We start from the raw sequence: 19,266 nt of genomic DNA, 5'->3' as shown, positions 1-19,266 counted from the left end.
CACGCCAAATAAGCATTACATTAGGAAGATCTCAGAGACTTCACGGAACCTAATGTTGGTACTTTCTTTCCTTGATTACGATATAGACTGTGTTTAAGTGCGTATTAGATATACGCCGTAAAACCACTGAACTGAAACAGTGTCTTGTAGAATATGTATTACGTATCCAGTGGTCACGGCTGTTCGTGTCGCTGTACAGCGAAGGCCGGCTTGCAGTACTTGACAGGAGCGTTCTGATCACACTCATTGTCGGTACTCCGACAAGGAGGTTTTAGTGACGTCAGTGCAAGCCATATATTTGCAAAAAAAGAGGACCGTTTGCCGAGAAGCCACATTGTCTATAAAAGTCGGCGCAAGTGGTCGTACCCGTGCAGTCTGGTTGAGAAGGCATGCCGGCGAGCCCCTGCCTCCTCCCAGCAGGTAGGCGCCGGGGCGGAGGATGCATTTCGCAGCGCCAGCGGCCACTCGACGGGGCCCCAGCGCGCCAGGGCGTCCCTGAGCAGCCCCACCAGCCAGCGGGGGGCCTCGGTGCGCTCCACGGGGCCCCGGCGAAGGCGCAGGCTCAGCGCTCCCAGGGGACACCGTTCGGGAACGTCCACGGGGCCCTCGCTGTCTTCGCCTGCGTAGATTGGGAAGAAAGTGTATCTTCAACTGTTGTTCCGTGAGCCTGGATGTACGTGGTGCCACGCGCATTGATGAGGTGCACTCATTAGCGCCCAACCAACTCCTCCACCTGTGTTGGTCAAGTTCAGGAGAGAACAAGGTTCCAAATAAATTGAATTGAAATAGTGACATGGTTCACAAAGCGACCTACCTTTGCTGCAAGGCTTTCCGGAGGAGCAGGTAATCCTTGAAATTTAACATCAAGGGTCTCTGGCCTTCATTACACAAAAAAAGCTTCTGCATTAAAACTCTCCCAATTAAACATAACTGAACAGGCCCGAATTGCTAAACATAAGGGCAGACGTGGCACAACCCTTAAATAATCACGGGTGTCTCTCTCCCTCATCATCTAAGACAAGTAGCGCTTTGTTTTTTTTCTGCGCGTACTGCGGCGTTTGTGCTTACGCTTATAAGAGAACGTCCCCCACTGCATCTCTACAGCTATGTGGGAAGTTTAGAGTAAAGGTGAACATCAAGGTTCAAAACTCATTGAAATTGAAATGTACGCTTTATTCCTAAAGCGAACACCAGGATGGCTACAGAGTGGGTACAGAGCGAGTAAATGACTGTCACAAAACGAGCGCTCAAAAAGGGCACGCCGCCAAATTCTCGCGACGAAACGCCGGAAGGATGCCTCGAGGTCAACGATAAAAAAAGAAAACAAGCACCCAAAGACTCCCCGGGCGCGTGTCCCTCTCTCCTCGGAAGCGTGGGTTCGCTGACGAACCTCCTCTCATTGGCGCCCGGGCAAGCCCTAGAACGTTCTCGATGGAAAGGGGCGTGGTGATGCAGGGTTGCGTCATCCGTCGCGGACGGCCCTTATATCGTCTCACCCTTTCCCCAGTCTTCACTGCGTATCGCGCCGACGAAATGATGAGAACTTTCTGAAATCTCGCGCGGAAAGTATTTAATCGAGCAGCCGAGATGGGAGATCAGGAGAAGAAGGAAGTTAGTGCCAGAGTGCGTAGGGTATCCCGCCGCGTCTGTCGGTGAAGGTTTTGTCCTTAGTGACAAAGCAGGAGAAGAAGAAAGTATGCGCCAAAGTGCGTAAGGTGTTCCGCCTTGTGGGCGAAGCCTTTTGTCTTCCGTGACAAAGAAGGAGAAGAAGAGGATTTCCACCTGAGGGGTGAAGACTCGAGCTGCAGGGAAGAGTGTGTGTCTACCGCTATCGAGCAAAGACGCGTGGCAACAGCTGCGTGTGTGAAGCCGACGTGTTTCCGGCGAAGAAGTTTGGAGCCTGGAGAGCGGTCAATTGAAGACGTGAGGTTTCCTGGAAGAGAAACTTCGGAGGCAGCGGAGAGACAACAACACTGGACTTTGAGTGAGTGATTCTCGGAAGAGTATCAATCAGACTGTTGTTCCAAGAACTTTGGACTCAATAAGTTTTCTAACTCTTTAGTCTTAAGTGTCTTGGTTGTTCGATGCATGCGACTGCATTGTAGTGCGTATTGATGCCTGTGTCTATTGTTTCGAGTGTGGCTGATTGTACTGTGTAGTACGTTGTTTGATTTGTGACATATCATATTCAACTATTGTCGAGTGTGCATATTTGTGTATCGTATTGATCTGCCATTACTGAGAATATAATTTTGTTTTGTTTATCAACTCTCGGCTCTGACTTGTTCTTTGGGCCACAGTCGGTGTCCGCTGGAGCGCCAAATAGGACCACTTCTAAATTGTTCACGCTTTCGTGGTGCGGTTCGCGGGGCCGATACTTCAGCCCTTGGAATTCGCCCGGCGATCGCCTCCCTAATTAACGGGACCCGGGACAATGACCCAGTGCGAATAAAACTACAAGCAAAATGCGTACCTCGGCAGATAGAGTATAAATAATGAGAAAGAAAGCCACAGACTGCAAAGAAAAGGCCAATATGATTCCGCAGTCAGCTTGCTAACAAAGTGCGATACCCGATTCGGAGGCTGCCCTCTACCACAAATCGATGACACCTTTGATTGTCTCCATGGTGCCACGTACTTCGTCGTGATTATTAGCAGAATGCTTAGGACATTAGGGACTCAGAGAAGACGTCCTTTGTAACGCCAGATGGCCTCTACCTTTTTAAGGTCATGCCTTAAGGCCTTTGTAAGCCCCCGCCCTCCTCCTCAGCCAAACTCAAACTAATTATGGATTCCTTGCTTCGCAGATTTAAGTGGTCTACGTGTCTTTGTTATTTAGACGAGGACATTGTATTTTCACCCACGTTTGAAACTCCCCTTGAGAGACTGACAGCTATTCTTAACGTATTCCATCTTGCTGGTCTTCAGGTAAATTCGTCCAAATGCCGATTCAGGAGCCACCTCATCACGATCTTTGGGCATATTGTTGATGCTTATGACGTGATCCGGAAAAGATTCGAGCCGCGAAGACATCCCTGCGCCGACAACCATTATGGAGGTTCGCAGCTTTGTGAAGCTCTGCTCTTACATTTAGAGGTTCGTCAAAGCCTTTACCGAAATTTCTAGACCTCTTACTGACCTTATCAAACAAGACGACCCCTTGAAGTGGGGTATTTTTTTCAAGCTCGTCAGCCTGCTCATGTCTTTCCCTTTTTTAGCCCACTTCAACCCTTCAGTCCCGACGGAAGTCTGCACTGACGCTAGCGGTCACAGAATCGGTGCTCTGCTGGCTCACCAACACTGCAGGAAAAATCGCATAATAGCTTATCCTAGCAGACTGCTGCCCTCCTCAGAGCACAATTTCCCTTCCCCTAGCAACTTCGCCATGGCAACGAGCAGCGTCGGGATCCGCACTTAAGCCAAATAATACAACGAATGCAATCCTCTTCATACGACACCTCTCTACGCATGTTTACCTTCGGAGATAACACCATATATCGACATTATTTGTCGCCCGCCGGTCCCGATCTACTGCTGGTCGTACCAAACCACCTGCGCTCCGCTGTCCTCTGCGAGCTTGACGATGCACCAACCCCTGGTCACCTTGATGTTTCTCAGACGTATGACTGAGTGTGCCAACGCTTCTACTGGTCCGGTCTTTCACGCCCTGCGTGGCGTTACGTCAACGCCAGCGAAGTTTTTCAGCGCCAAAAAAGCCATCGCGACGTTCTGCAGGCTATCTTGAGCCTATTGACAATTCCACCCGAGCCTTTCTTTCGCGTATGTTTGCATTCTCTCCAGTCCTATTCAACATCCACTTCGGCCACAAATGAGTCGCCGTTGCTGCAAATTATGCGACCTGCTACACAATCACCCGAGCCTTTCCCCGCCGCGGTGGTCTAGTGGCCAAGATACTCGGATGCTCACCCGCAGGTCGCGGAATCGAATCCTGGCTGCAGCGGCTGCATTTTCGATGGAGGTGAAAATGTTGTAGGCCTGTGTCCTCAAATTTGCGTGCACGTCAAACAACCCCAGGTGGTCAAAATTTCGGGAGGGCTCTACTGCGACATCTCTCAAAATCATAAGGTGGTGGTTTTTGGACGTTAAACTCCACATATCAATCTAATCAATCATCTCAGCCTTGCCCATAGGCTGCGCTACGGACGTCGCTGATTTTTGTTTTTTCGCTTTCAGGCCTTATTTTAGTGCATGGTGCCCCGCGCCAACTCCTGAGAGACCAAGGCCGTACCTTCTTTGTTCAAGTTTTTGACCATGTCATGCATTCCTACTCCAGCCATGAGCGCATGACCTCGCACCACCCCCAGACAAACGGGCTTACAGAGCGCTTAAAGTGGACCCTGACATACATGCTTTCCAAATACGTGTCGACCAACCACCGTGACTGGGACCCACTACCATACGCCACGTTCGCGTACAACTCTCCCCGCCACGACACTGCTCGATGATCCCCGTTATAGCTTTAATTTGTACGTGAACCAACGTTGCCAAAGGATGTATACATTTCTTCCGGCTTCGGCAGAATCAACTACCAAATACGCTCGCGGTGCTATTGCTCGCGATGGCCACGCTCGTAAGCTTGCCCGCAACAGATTGATGGCTTCTCAAACTACACAGAAGCCCCTTTACGCCGAGCTACTTCGCGAAGAACGACTTTCAGTAGATTTTTTCGTTATTTTCTGGTCCCCAACTCGACTCGTCGCAGTTTGAGAGAAGCTACTTTGATGCGGCATTGTCTCGGACTACCCCACGACCTCGTCTCCTCTTTTATCTCGTGACGTGGTTCACGTATCAAGGCTCAAGCGCTACTACATGCCTTTTATACTGTGACCCCATAGACGCACCAGGTCAGAGCTTTCGCCAACGAAGGTTGTGTTGCGTGGCTTTCACTGACCCTAAAACACGTCTAGCCGGAAGTTGAAGAACTCGACTGGGCTGTATTGTGGCTTGCGACTGACAATGTTATAGTCACGTAGCAATATGATGTCGCACTTCACGTCATGTTTCAGCGTTCTGAGCACGGAGGGCCTACTAACCCTCAAGCCGCATGGCCGCACCGCACATCGCAAACGTCTGGCTTTCCACCCATCTCTGGTTAACTACTCTCAGGGATAGAGAAACTATATCAAGACGCTCTAGTCAGTGCAGTATTGTGTGAGAAGCAAAATCTTTCGCATATATCGCAATACCGCGTGCGAACGATACATGCACACGTCCAAAAAACGATGGCCACACCACGGAAAGTCCTTGCCGTCTACCTAGAAATCATCCCGTAGACACCGTGTGGTCTGTAGCTTGTTATCTCTGAACTGATGCTTTTATTTTTCGTATTATTCATGTTCTTTGTATTATTCATGTTCGAAATGTGGGGTGAGACTTTTGAAATGAGTTTCAATATTTGGCTATACAGAAATTGTAATAAAAGATATGGGAATAACATTTGCAAGGAACTTTGCTGATAGGAATGGTAGTGGTAATAACAGCTATGGTTATGAAGTTTCCATTAAAGCTATAAAATAGTTTTAAATATCATTTGGGGTCTCATTTTCATTTTCTCAGGTTTTTACATATGTACCTATTCTTTGAGAACTAATGATTGCAGAGCATTGAAAAATTGTACAGCAGTAGCAATTACTGCTTTAAAAATGGAACTGGAAGTGTGAGTGTTAAATGAAAACTAAATTCGCTATCCATTTTACCTTAGTGTATGAATGAGAATCGCCCCATGTGAATGGATTTTCATACATATGAAAAACAAATACACATAAGCAACTGATTGTAGTTCCAGTTAAGTAAGTACTACTAGTATCACATGTGCAAAACTTTCCGCCTATTAGTGCTTTTTTGATATCAAGAAAAGGGAACACAAACCTGCAAAATGTTTTCACAAACGCAGAGACCACTTCTAGGTACAACCATATTTTCTGTCAACGGGTTGAAACAAAAGGACGAACATTTATTTTCGAAATCTGAGGTGCACAAGTGGGACACAATTACTGAATGGTAATTAAATGCTAAATCAGGCAATTGAAAAATCTTCAAATCGAAAACAAAATCACTTCCGACCTCTCAATCTTCAACACTAAAAGATTCGTGTCGAATCGGCACCATTTTCAACGAACCACATTCAAATGATGCACGCCGTAGGCTTTGCGAGTGGTGATCAAGGAGGATTAAAGAAAAATTGCTGGAGTGGAAGCTCCCGCAATGCCTTGCCAGCAGAAGTGAAGCCAGCTTTTGCCACTGCCAAGATGGCGCAAACATGCTGTTTTCTGATAGTGCCCACTTAAAGATCAAGTGGCTTTAATATGTTATGTAAATGCTACGTTAGTTCTATATTAAAAGATAGTTGTTCCCGACAAAATAACACACAGAAATAAGTATGAATGACTGAATCTTGAAAAACTTTGCCTCTTATTAGAGGCTCACTAAGATAACTAGTAACTGTGAGACGCACTTGGAGCACTATGTGACCCGAAAAAGTTCCCACATTAAACTCGTTGGGCGTGCGAGGGAAACGCTTCGTTTTTATTCGCTGGATGGTGATACTTTATCATTCCCCTGGTAAGATGGCCGCCACAGTTACCATATTGCCAGAGGAACGGCTTCACTTCTGCGCAACCATTTCCAATCCAGCAATTTTTTTAATCCTTCTTAGTGGTGATGCACGCTTCCGTCATGATCTCGGAGGGCATATATTGGGTGTTAGTTCCTTTTGTGTTCTATAGCTGGCACTATTAAGGCCTGTTCACACCGAGTACGGATCCGGAATGCAGAGAGACGGTTTCGTAAAGTGGACTCAGGTTATTGGCGAAAGCGGAAAAGCCGTGGTCACTTGCCCAAATCGTGGCTGAACCAATTTTATCCACACGCAGAAGTTGGCCACTTTGGCCACAACCAATAAGGGCCCAAGACACGTGCTCACAGCATTGCGTGGTGCCGTGGAATGGCGGCAGGTCTACAAGGGATCGGTGGATTGCTCAGTCTTATGGCAAAGCGGGCAGAGGGCGACGTGGTAGGTCTGAACAGCCACGCGTTTTCGCTGACTCTCCGCTTTGAAAATTCCTTTACCCGCTTGGGTGCCCCGCGTTCGATGTGAACGCAACTATACGCCACGTTATTGCTATACAGGAATGCTGGAAAGACAAAGAAATCACAGTATATCCACAGAGTAAATTATGTGTGGGGCGAAGCATCCGTCTCTGCGTCCGTCCGTCTTTCCGTCCGTCCGTTCGTCCGTCCATTCGTCTGTGTCTGTCTGTCTGTCTGTCTGTCTGTCCATCCGTCCGTTCAGCCATTCGTCCGCCCGTCGATCTAGTGAACACTCTAAGTACCGCCATCTCACATATTTTCATAACGTACAAGTACCGCCGTCCAGCGGACATCCAAGAAGTAAACGAGAGATAGATACCTACTACTACTACTATAACTACTACTACTACTACTACTACTACTAATACTAATACTACTACTACCACTACTACTACTACATACACCGGGGACGCACGACCCACAGATAAAGGAGTTAGTCCTAAAAATGCTAAGGAGAAACTGGCGGGAGGCTATCCACCCGTTACGGGGTGGCAGGGGGGCCTGAGGGAAAATTGTGGATTTAACACCTGGCGCACTGCGTCTTCAATATTTTACGCTTTGAGTGTGTAGAAAGAGTTAACGATGTTACCTACAATTGGTAATGCCGATATGCTTGCGTGTTGAGGTCGGGGCGAGGCCACTAGTTAGCGCAGCAGGGCTTCCAAAGACATCAACGAGCAGTCTACCAAGCCAACGAGAAGTGTCGAAGAACTACAAAGAATATGAGGGCCTCCCCTCCCCCTTTTTCCCACTAAGGACACAAAGTCTACTGCATAACTTTTTCTTTGAAAGGTTTGTCTGCCTCTCTTAAGAAAGCTCTCAAATTAGAGCGACTCCACTCCCATACCTTACGGCAAAAAAAAAACCTAGCTCCACCCTCTGGTAGTACTCAACACAATTGGCACGAGTAAAGCTTTTCTAGTTTTTTCCAGGAAGCGTGCACGACTGACTACTATTCACTTGCTTCGCGAATTCTATAGCGTGCGAACAGCCGTCGTAGCACTTCCATTCCACCGGCACGCCGCGTTCACCGAACAGTACCACTTTGAACTCATGGCACGTCCGACTCGTATGCTAAATAACGCAGTAAGGTGCAAGATCCTCAATCCCCGAAAGGGGCTGCCGTAAGCGCACATACATGTATATCGAGACCTCGGCACATGGCTAGTTGGGCTGATAGTGCGTTTACTGACACCTCGAACCCAATGCTGCTGCAGCACACGTTCGCAACATTCCCCTTTCTTCTTTCTCGACACGAAGCGGATTTTGCCTCTACCAGAGTCCGCTGTTTGGTAAATCCACGCCGAGACAAAAGGTCCACTGCAACCAGGTGTTCCTGATGGGGTCCCCGGTCTCTTTTGTCCCGAAGAGAGGGCAAGATCAAAAAAAAGTGGACGAAGAGTAGATAAAACAAAAGGTGTGAGAAAGGGCGAGGAAAGAAAAGATACAGGGGCCGTGGTTGATAGGTAGCTAGCACGTCTTTGAGAGTTGAGAAACAAAAGCGAATAGATCGACACGAAAAAAAGAACGGTTAGCAGTAAGAAAACACTGAAGTGTCCCCAAAGAAGACATCCTTCCAAAAGGTACGAAAGACGTTCGCACAAAGAAAAGAGTGTCAACAAAGATCCTCGTCGTCGTCGGACGCGGGAGCAGCCAGTTAATCGTTACGTCGAACGGCAAGCGACAGCCCTCCCCCTCGCCCCTCACCTCCTTCGAGTTTCGGTCCACACTTCTCGTTCTCTTCCAATTTCTCACCTCTACCCCCCTCCTTCCTTTTCCAATCCGGAGACGATCTCGCTAACGGGTGGTGAAAAACGCCCCACTCTCCTGCACCGCCTTTTCAGAAGTCCGAAAAAACGAATAGCGTTCCTTTATCCTCCTCGCCCAATCCTCCGCCATCCCTTTTCTTTATCTGACAAAAAGCCGTCCTCGCAACGGGAACACGATGATGACGCAGAAAGGAAAGACAATAAAGTCCAAAGAAAAAGAGGAAAGAACAGAACAAACTGGACAAAGTTGCTCCCTAAAGAAATGCCTCAGTGCCCTTCCTTATGTCCTTCCGCGCCTCTCTGTCTTTCATTTCCCCAGCGCCCCACTGGACACACAGACGCACACGCAGCGGAGAGCCGATACATCGAACAGCGGCTGTCCCATCCTGTGTCCACCCCCTCCAGCGACCACCGGCCTCAGCAGTGCACACTCGCCGTTCTATATTGTACCGAGTTTCACCGTTCCCTCCGCCCGAGCTGGTATTCAGTTTCGCACCCCCCCTTCCCTAGCTTTCTATGTCTTTTTTCTCTTATTGGTTCGACGGCCATCGCGTTTAAAAATGGCTACGGCGTCATCGTCTTTGTGACGGGACCATTTACGACCGCCATTTTTTCGCTTCACTTTCCCTCCTCTCAACTCTATGTATCTCTTTCGCCGCTCTGGCGAGAACAGTGAAGCAGTTTGGTACTCGAGGGCAAGGTTAGATCACGCTGTACGAGGGGGAGGACCGAGAGTCCGCAGGCGTTCGTTGTTGGCCGGTATAGGGAGGTGGGCAAGAGGAGACTGCCAAGTCTTGACCCTGTGTATCCACGATCGATGCCCCCAAGCGACGGATAGGAGTAGCAGCAGCGTCGCACCCCTTTTCTAACCCCGCGTTCAACGCGTCCGGTCTCACTGATGGCCCGATATGCCACTCTTCTTTTTTTCGGGGGACACACAAGGAGAAAACGGGAGTTTATAACGTCGGTATTCAACGCGCCCCGCCACATTCTTGGTATTTGCTTCTCTTCTTCAATATACAAAAAAAGAATCAAGCAAGCTGCCGACTGCTTCCGCGCGCCCTTCAAGAGCAGTGAAGCGACGGCACCTTCGGCAGAGGGTGCTAGACAGATTGATGAAGCCGCCAGGGCGAAATTGTCCGTTGCGAGTTTTCGAGCTCCCGCAGCACGACTGTTCATTTTTCGCTCTGTACAGAGACGCTGCCCAAATATTTTTATGGAAGCAGTCTTCAAAGCTATAAGATGAGGTGGAGTGATTTGTGTGAAGTAAATTTGTCCTTTCCTATTTTTAACTCTTGTACTCACGTGTTTTCGTTCCTTCATAATACACTGACGTTGACCTTGCAGCAGGCTGAGTTACTACGGCAGACCGGCACGCAGCAAGCGATCGTTCTACATGAGCCTCTCGTGCGTTGACACCAGGAGTGCTTCGTAAGGCGCTGAACACTACCGCGTGTCGCAGAAAGGTAATCGGCACTCGATGAACTCGCTCTATGAAAACCGCTGACTGGATTTTGAATGAAAACTACATATTGAAAGCACCTGTGTGTAACACTGCTCTTTTATGATCTGTGGACCATCGCTTTCATTTCCCTGCTGAACTAGGGCTCTGGGTTCGTCATGACGCTTCTCTGTTGAACAGACGGATTGTACTAACGAAAAATATTTCTGACAACTGACAGTGCACAGCAGCTTACTTTAATACGAAGTAGGGGCCTTCCAGGTGGATCACGACGTGGTAGTTAAAGGTTTAGCCTACTTGCTTCCCTCAAATGGGGCCGAACCACATCAGCCTTTCACTGAGCCTCAGGACCCAATCAATTGTTATCATACCATACCACACCATGCCATATACCATGCAAATATTGCCGCTAAAGAGAGACTGGGAGGCGTATGGCCCAGTGAGCTCACAAGGTCACTTATGCATAAGCCGTCCAGTGTGGCTACATTATCATCATCATAGTGAATGCTGGACAGTCAATGAGTCACCATAATCGGCGATTGAAAGGTTCTTGAGTAACTGGACCCCTTGTCGACCCTATGGCTACTGCATTTGACGTAGATGACGATGATGATGATGCAGAATGCCCGGTCCTTTGCAATGGTTTTGCTGCTTTGCACTCCACACTGCGTACACGAGTGACGATGAACGACATTTGCCGAGCTGTAATGAAACCATTGATTTCATCCCTTCAACATTCTCCATAACGAAGTACAGCACACATTGTACAGTGTTCTTTTGATCAATCTTGGCGTGTTGTTTTTTGCTCGTGGTCTGTCTGAGCTTACTTTTTGTGCCCAAGCAATCTGAAACACACTTTTTGCCTGGCAGTGACAGATCGGACACCGCTCTCTCACTGTACCAATCAGTCATCGACAAGTACAAGCTAATTGACTGCGCGACAAGGGGTGCTTTCGGAAAATTGTCGTGTATATGTGCCACCGCAGCTTGTGCGACCTGTTGCCCGGCGCTAAAGAACAACATCGGCTCTCACCATTCATAGTTCATTACTTGTCCCAAAGCGACCTTATCGAAAACGTGTATTGATTGATTCCTATACATCTGCTCATGGGCGTCAGAACCTGTGAATATTATAATAGCTTCGTGGTCTTAAGCCAGTCATTCACTGTAAAAGGCACCCCCAATACTGTACCTATTCCCTTAAGGCCACGTAATAGGTGCTTAGCAAGTTAGAAACTGTTTCATGCACTAAGTGTTCGAAGTGCACACAAGGAACAGGAATTCGCTATTGCATTCAACTCCTAAAGGTGAACATTTAGGGTCCTTTAATTTTAAGGTCTCTGTGCCAACTGTGTAATTTATTACAAGCCTTAAAACATGTGAATCATTACAGATTGCAGCGGCTCGGTCAAATGCGTTTTCAACTTTTCGCGCCTTTTACACGTATATTTGTTTCAATACTCGTAGCACCATCGACTGATATGATTTCATATCTCCAGTGTACGTCATGGAACTTCCGGGGGTAGTAAACGTACTTTGCTTGTGTTACAACATGCTCCGCGTTGATGTGAGCTGAGTGACTGTTTATCTCGAGCTTTTTTTCTCTCACGCAATGAATAGCTCAAGCTGTCTTGCGTGTCAGATATTTAGCTGGCTGTTCAAGAGTGTAAAAGTTGTGACATTGTTTAACATTTCTGAAGCATATGGCAATTGATATAGCTCCAGCTCGTAAGGCTCGCTTGCTGGATTCTATGCCGAATGATTGGACCCCGTGTCCTCCGACGACTCGTAAATCTTGCTGATTAGCCCGCCGACTGCGGCCTCTTGATGCCGTGAAGCTCTCGCCGAGTGGGTCCCATCCTCCGGCTCCTTCGACAGTGTTCCAATCCTTTTCTGTCTTAATATTTACTTCTCACTCTATTTCTTTTAACCCCTCCTAATCCTGTTGCTTCGTGGGCTACTGCTGAGGTGTCACACTTCTTCTTCACGTTCTCTGGTGGCTCATACCAAATGTTGGGGATTGGCCGAGTAGTAGGCGGTTTTTTTTCAGTATTTTTTTAGTGTACTACTAATACAAGCTAGAACTAATATAGCGAATTTAAGTACGAATTAGCTGCAGATGACCCGCAGGTCGCGGAATTGAATCCCGGCTGCGGCTGCTGCATTTTCGGTGGAGGCGAAAATGCTGTAGGCCCGTGTGCTCAGATTTGGACGCACGTAAAGAACCCCAGGTGGTCAGAATTTTCGGAGCCCTCAACTAAGGCGTCTCTCGTAACCATATGGGGCTTTTGGAACGTCAAACCACACATATCAATCAATTATCTGAAGATCACTGTGGGGATTCCTTTTTTCTTCTTTTCTCAAATGTTGCAGTTTCTGATTCAGAGATAATCACTTCAGCCTTCAACACCTACTTTCACTCAGTCTTTATGACTGACAACTTGCACATTCCTGCTTTTAATTCAGAATGTCACCCTGGCTTCGACGATGTGTCAGTGTCACTTGAGGGCGTCCTCAATCTCATTTGAAACTTTGACACCAAGAAATCATAAGGTCCCGATGGCGTCCGGACAGCTTTCCCAGTTAGATGCGCTCTTTGGTGTAGCAGATACCTCACACCTATTTCTAAAACATCTCTCTCGTCAGTGGCGCTTTAATTCTCGTGGAAACGAGCTTCCAATCTTCCCTAATTAAATCAGGTAATGTCAAATTATTATGCAATATCAGACCCATCTCTAACAGCACATTCTTGTAAAATGCTTCAGCATATTATGTTAAAACACATCATAGAATTCCTTGAACGAACAATATTTCGAAAACTTCCCTGCGCGGTTTCAGACGTGGTTGTAGCACCATTACTCAACTGACAGAATTCGTCCATGACATCAGCAGCTATTTAGACATAGGTGACCAGGATGATACCATATTCATTGATTTTGCCAAGACCTTCGACACTCTATCTCATCCTAAACTATTGCACAAATTGTTTGTCACACTAAAGAATGCATTATTGGTTGGCTGGATATCCAACTTTCTTTTGCAGCGTTCTAAATACGTGTGCTTTAACTCTACTAACTCACCATTGATACCAGTTTCATCAAGAGTTCCCCAGGGTTCTGTGTTAGGATCCCTTTTAATCCTATTTTATATTAATGACCTCCCCTTACACACTTCTGTGAAAAGACGCCTAGTCCCAGATGACTGCATCTTCTATCTTACTGTTAAATCTCTACTGGATCATGCCAATTTTAACAATTCATTTCCTCATTTCGGTGGCTGGTCCAAATCTAGGCAAAAGAACATTACCTTATCGAAAGCAGTCATTATGTCATTTATGAGACGTTCATGCCCGTTGATTTTGGACTAGGTTTTTAGCAATGTTAGTCTGTAGGGCGTTCGAATATAAGTACCTTGGTATCCGTATGACACATAATTTATCGTGATTCAAACATATTGTTCTCCCATGCAACAAAGCCCTTAAAAGTATGGGTTATTTACATCATGCGCTCCATCTTGCATCTCAGGAAACGAAACTGCTTACCTACAAAGCTCTTATTCGAACGGCGCATTTTTGAATATAGTAGAGTCGTTAAGAACCCCCAGAAGAAATGTGGCATCAACAAACTTTCATCTGATCAAGAAAGAGCCGCGCACTTTATGTGCAACAGACATAAAAGGCATTTCTCTCCACCAAATTTTCCTCCCCAGCTATGTTGAATGCCTATAATTTCTGCACAATTTCAGCACTCTAGAATCATATCTTAAACTTTCCATATCTTTGTCTCCGAGGAGTGACCATGCCTTTTCCATTGCAACTTTTTACACCCATACTGACATGTTCAAATACAGTTTTTTTTTCCTTCAACTAACGAAGCCTGGAATGTGCTGCCCGGATGTGTTCGTTCTGTATCACTTCGAGAATTAAGGAAGCCTGTTCATGACTGTTCATTTGTTGCTGTTGTTTTTGTCTCTCCCCACTCCTCCAATAGCCTCATTGAGGCTGCAATATGTAAAAATAAAATAAATGATAAAATAAATAATAAATAAAATCTCTACCAGCCCCCCCGCTCCCCTCAGCTGGTAGTTGGAGTGAGCATCGGGCTTTCGATCGCTATCTGATCATTGCCACAATCTGTGCGTCTGCTGCTGTAACTGCGCCCATGAAAACAACCAAATTGTCCGACTGTACGGTTATTGGTGATAGTTACCGAATTGTTTTCATTTTTCCGTGTGCTTTGTAATATTCTCGCCGTAAAGAATAATAAAATGAGATCTGCTGATAGTGTGGCGGTAACTATCGGAGCGGATAACAACCACTCTGCGACATTGCTGCTTTCACACCATAAAAACCCAACATAAATAAGTAAAAACCACCCCGCGCACTTCATATTTGTTGCCAAATGGCGATCTGCCGGGCGCACTGGACCATGCATGGCCTCCGAGATTGCACACAGCCTTTCAGCCGTGACTGGGTGAAGCTCAAGCCGTCTATTGCGCTCATGGGAACGCTGTGATTATCAGCGATGCCAGTATGTCTCATGAGTTGAGAAAGCAAGGCAGTGGTTAGGAGGAGGGTACAGCTATAATTGCCCGAAGCGGCACAGGGACGCGGTGCGTCGCTTAACTTGAGGTACGAATGATTATGATGACCTAGGCTAAACGTTGGCAAAACATCAACAACCCATTGCAGGTTTCCGTTAATTATAAATTTTTGTGCTCAGTAAGATAATCCCTCATTTGAGGTTCGCGTAAAATGATGCAAAAGTACACTGCTTGTTATGTAGTACACTACATAACGAGGGTTGCGTATGAGTACTAAATGAATTATTTAACGAGCGCACAGGTGCATGAATAAGTGAACGAACGGGTGCAATAACAAACTAAACCGGAAAATATTATATTTATTGACCGTCAGAATATTAAATGAAATAACGAATAAACGGAGTGCATGAAAATACGGCGCTTCGGTAGTCTCTGTACCGAAATTGATCGAACAGATTGAACAAAAGTGGCACAGAAAGGGTAACAACATATTGCTAACTCGTATTGTATTACTTAAGTTTTGTCAGTAAGTACAGTTTGGGGAGCGAAAGCGACTGAAACCGTTGAACAATGCGAAAAAACAGAGGGGTTTTTACATTAAAAAGGGGGTACCAGAAGACAAGTGAACCAGTTGCCCAATAACCGAACGGTAAATGAAATTAAGGAATTAAGGGAGAGGCTCGTAGCAGGGCTAATAAAAAAGACGCAATCTGGATCTCTCTCGATTGGGTAAGGTATGACATGCGTTAAACAAGCGAGAGTTTCGGTGCTGTAACAAAATTAAATTGAGTAGAAAAAATAAATTGAAAAACAAAAGCACTTGCACGATTCAGGATTCTGTTTCGGGTAACGCCGAAACAAAGTACACGTCATTCAAATCAGCATATCGTTTTGCTAATCGCCATTCGTATATGGGCCTCAGCAATTTCTCTCTTTCCGCAGCGAAAAAAAAACTGCATTGAAGCAAAACAGAGGTGCACGTGTTTTGAGAGAAATGGCTGGAACTGTATCAGCGTGACAATGACGTTTCTCTAATTGAATCGTTGATTGCTTCAGGACGAAGGCAATTCAAGAGAAAAGAAAACAAAGAATAGAATTTTTCGGGGGGAAGCAATTCAGGCGGAGGTGATCACGATGGTCTGCCTATAGAAAAATCTAATCCGTGTGTTCGTCAGCTGGAAGAAACACTACATCTATCTTGCTAACAAATATTCAAACAAGTTCACTTGACCTCCTGGCCTTCCCAACCCCTTGTCGCACCTTTGAGGAAACAGTACGCCTGATGGTGCATTCCAAAGGTTAAAATAACAATTTGAACGTATAGAGGACCATTAAATCTGCTGTACGATTCTGATACTTACAATTTGTAATTACAAATCTATCTATCTTTCTATCTATCTATATCTATATGTCTGTCTGTCTGTCTGTCTGTCTGTCTGTCTGTCTGTCTGTCTGTCTGTCTGTCTGTGTGCCTGTGTGTCTGTCTGTCTGTCTGTCTGTCTGTCTATCTGTCTATCTATCTATCTATCTATCTATCTATCTATCTATCTATCTATCTATCTATCTATCTATCTATCTATCTATCTATCTATCTATCTATCTATCTATCTATCTATCTATCTGTTTATTTATTCATCTATCTATCTATCTATCTATATATCTAATAAGGCAGAACTTCATATTGATATGCATTATACGACATCTGTCTATGCTATATTCTATAATTCACGTTATAAAACTGATGATGCACCAGTCCAAGAATTTCAAGTCGCGCCATTCATCGCGTCTTCACCCGGCCCGGCTCCTCAGTAAACATGGTGCAGTGGTGTTTAGCACAGAGTAGTGTGTCCGAATCCCAGTCTCTATGGCCCTATTTCTACGTTGTCAGCGTAGGAAATGCGAGGTCATGGTCATATCTTTATTAATTGGGACTCACTAAAGATCCTCCAGTAATCCAATTACTTCTGAACGTCTTACCGCACGTCGTCCCGCCTTGCCCGTGGTGCAGTTTCGGTAGATTTGCCTACATAACTTATGAACCTGGCTATTCAGTGCGTAAAAGGACGTTGGTAGGAAAAAAGCAGGACTGGCGCCAAATTATATGCATTCACTCGACTGGCTTCCTTGTGTCCTCCTTGCCCCTACTGTGCTGGACCCATCGTGCATAGTCAACCGAATACCGCCGATCACGAGATTTATTGCATAGTGCAGTATACGTCTCGCATGCTCGGGCCATAAACTCCGCTGCTTACCGAATGATTCAGCAGACTATTCCATAACACGCCATGAACCGAAATTTTATCGGCTCCCGCATTTCGTTCGTCTGGAAGGGGCCACTCTCGACTTAAACTTTATTCGTATGTAGTACACCTAGCGGGACAAATGGCTGTGTGCCTACGATGTGGCGGATAAGCCGAGTAGTCCCGACGTCGGATCCGACATGTCTGATACTATTCCTGCCGTGGCAGCCATAAAAAAAAGGTGAAGCTTAGCCGCGCAGGTGAAGCAGTGAACGTGAAAGAAAAAAAACCGGAAGATCATGTGCAGAATGGCAAGCAGATTGAAACGTGCCCCGCGTTTCTCACGCACCAATGTCGCAGGAAACGTATGCGCACAGGCACAGATGAAAGCGAATAAGCGCCTCAGTTGTTACTTCACTGTTACTTAGCTGAAAAGCGCGTTTTTTTTTTTGCAAACGGAGACTGTACAACGATTGCAGTGACCTTTGTGCGCCCAGTAACTGCAACAGAATCGTTCCGATGAAAGTTCAAGTCCAGCCAAGACATACGATTGTCCCCACCGTGAGATGAGAGCGCGCGTTAGCATCCACCCTGCTCCCTCTCCGCCCGGCAACGTCCTCGTGAGAGATGAGAGCGCGCGCTCATTGCGCCATCTCGCTGGTAATGTCGAAAACAGGATATTTCTCCCTGAGATGCCCATCATGAGCGGCAAGTTAACGTGCGCGAAGCGTTATATATATATATATATATATATATATATATATATATATATATATATATATATATATATATATACCTTAAGAGACAAGAAGAGAGCAGAATGGATTAGGGAACAAACGGGGGTTAAAGATATCATAGCTGAAATCAAGAAGAAGAAATGGACATGGGCAGGGCATGTAGCGCGTAGACAGGATAACCACTGGTCATTAAGGGTAACTGACTGGATTCCCAGAGAAGGGAAGAGGGTTAGGGGGAGACAGAAGATTAGGTGGGCAGATGAGATTAAGAAGTTTGCGGGTATAAATTGGCAGCAGCAAGCACAGGACCGGGTTAACTGGCGGAACATGGGAGAGGCCTTTGTGCTGCAGTGGACTTAGTCAGGCTGCTGCTGATGATGATGATATATATATATATATATATATATATATATATATATATATATACATATATATATATATATATATATATATATATATATATATATATATAATCGTTATCGCAATAAAATGGTTCCACTCTTCTACTTCTTGTGCCGACGTTGCCAATTGCGTGCGCGTGAACTCTGCGTTTGTGTAAAGCAATACTGTTCTAGCGGTAATTGTATACTTTGCTTGCGTCACCTGTTCGTGTATCCATCAATGCGCATTTGTTCGCGGCAAATAGCACAAAACCTTCGTCCATACGAGAAAGATGGCCTGTCGCCACCCCCGCCGAAGCGACAAAGCCACCACTTCTTTATAGTTAAGGTCGCGGGATCGAGTCCCGACTGCAGCAGCTGCATTTTCGATAGAGGCGGATACGCTTGATACCCGTGTACTTACATTGAGGTGCACGTTTAAGAATTCCAGGTGGTCGAAAATTCCCGAGCCCTCCACTACAGCGTCTATCATATTTTGGCACTTTAAACACCAGATATTATTATTATTATTATTATTATTATTATTATTATTATTATTATTATTATTATTATTATTATTATTATTATTATTATTATTAATATTATTATTATTATTATTATTATTATTATTATTACGTAGTCTGCTAATAGAGTACAAAAAGAAAGCGTTCATTGCATACGCGTGCTCGAAAGTTTTGTCTCTCTGTCTTCTTAGGTGCAACCATACGAGTGGATGAGGTGATTATTTGGCCGTTTTGAGAATTCATCATTAGCGCCGCCGTGTTGTGGTCGTTTGTCATTTGAGCACGGAGCTGCGGTTTTGCGATAGAGCCACTCAATATACAGTATGAAAGCGAGTTTCATACAAAGCTTGGCGTACAATTTCCGGAACTTCAAACTTCGTTTTATTAAATGTTTGCCCGCCTTGGAAAAGGTGCCCGCAGTGCATTGTGGTCTCCTAAATAAGGTGTACGAGGTCCTATAGATTGTATAGTCATAATTTTTAGCACGGGACGCAAGTGTGCG

At 45.8% G+C, this 19,266-nt stretch overlaps 1 protein-coding gene across 1 annotated transcript in view; it reads right to left on the bottom strand.

Moving 5' to 3' along the window:
* The window catches only part of LOC119181659 (glutamate receptor ionotropic, NMDA 1), a 229,980-nt gene that overhangs the window by 56,844 nt on the left and 153,870 nt on the right, over positions 1–19,266 (bottom strand). Inside the window, exon 3 of the mRNA XM_075874662.1 lies at positions 367–619. Within this exon, the coding sequence (XP_075730777.1) occupies positions 367–619 (253 nt within the window). The remainder of the gene's footprint in view (positions 1–366; positions 620–19,266) is intronic.

The sequence above is a fragment of the Rhipicephalus microplus genome, chromosome 10 (assembly GCF_043290135.1).
Source record: "Rhipicephalus microplus isolate Deutch F79 chromosome 10, USDA_Rmic, whole genome shotgun sequence".
Lineage (NCBI taxonomy): Eukaryota > Metazoa > Arthropoda > Arachnida > Ixodida > Ixodidae > Rhipicephalus > Rhipicephalus microplus.
The sequence above is the reverse complement of the archived record's forward strand: the minus strand, read 5'-3'. Positions and strand labels throughout refer to the sequence as shown.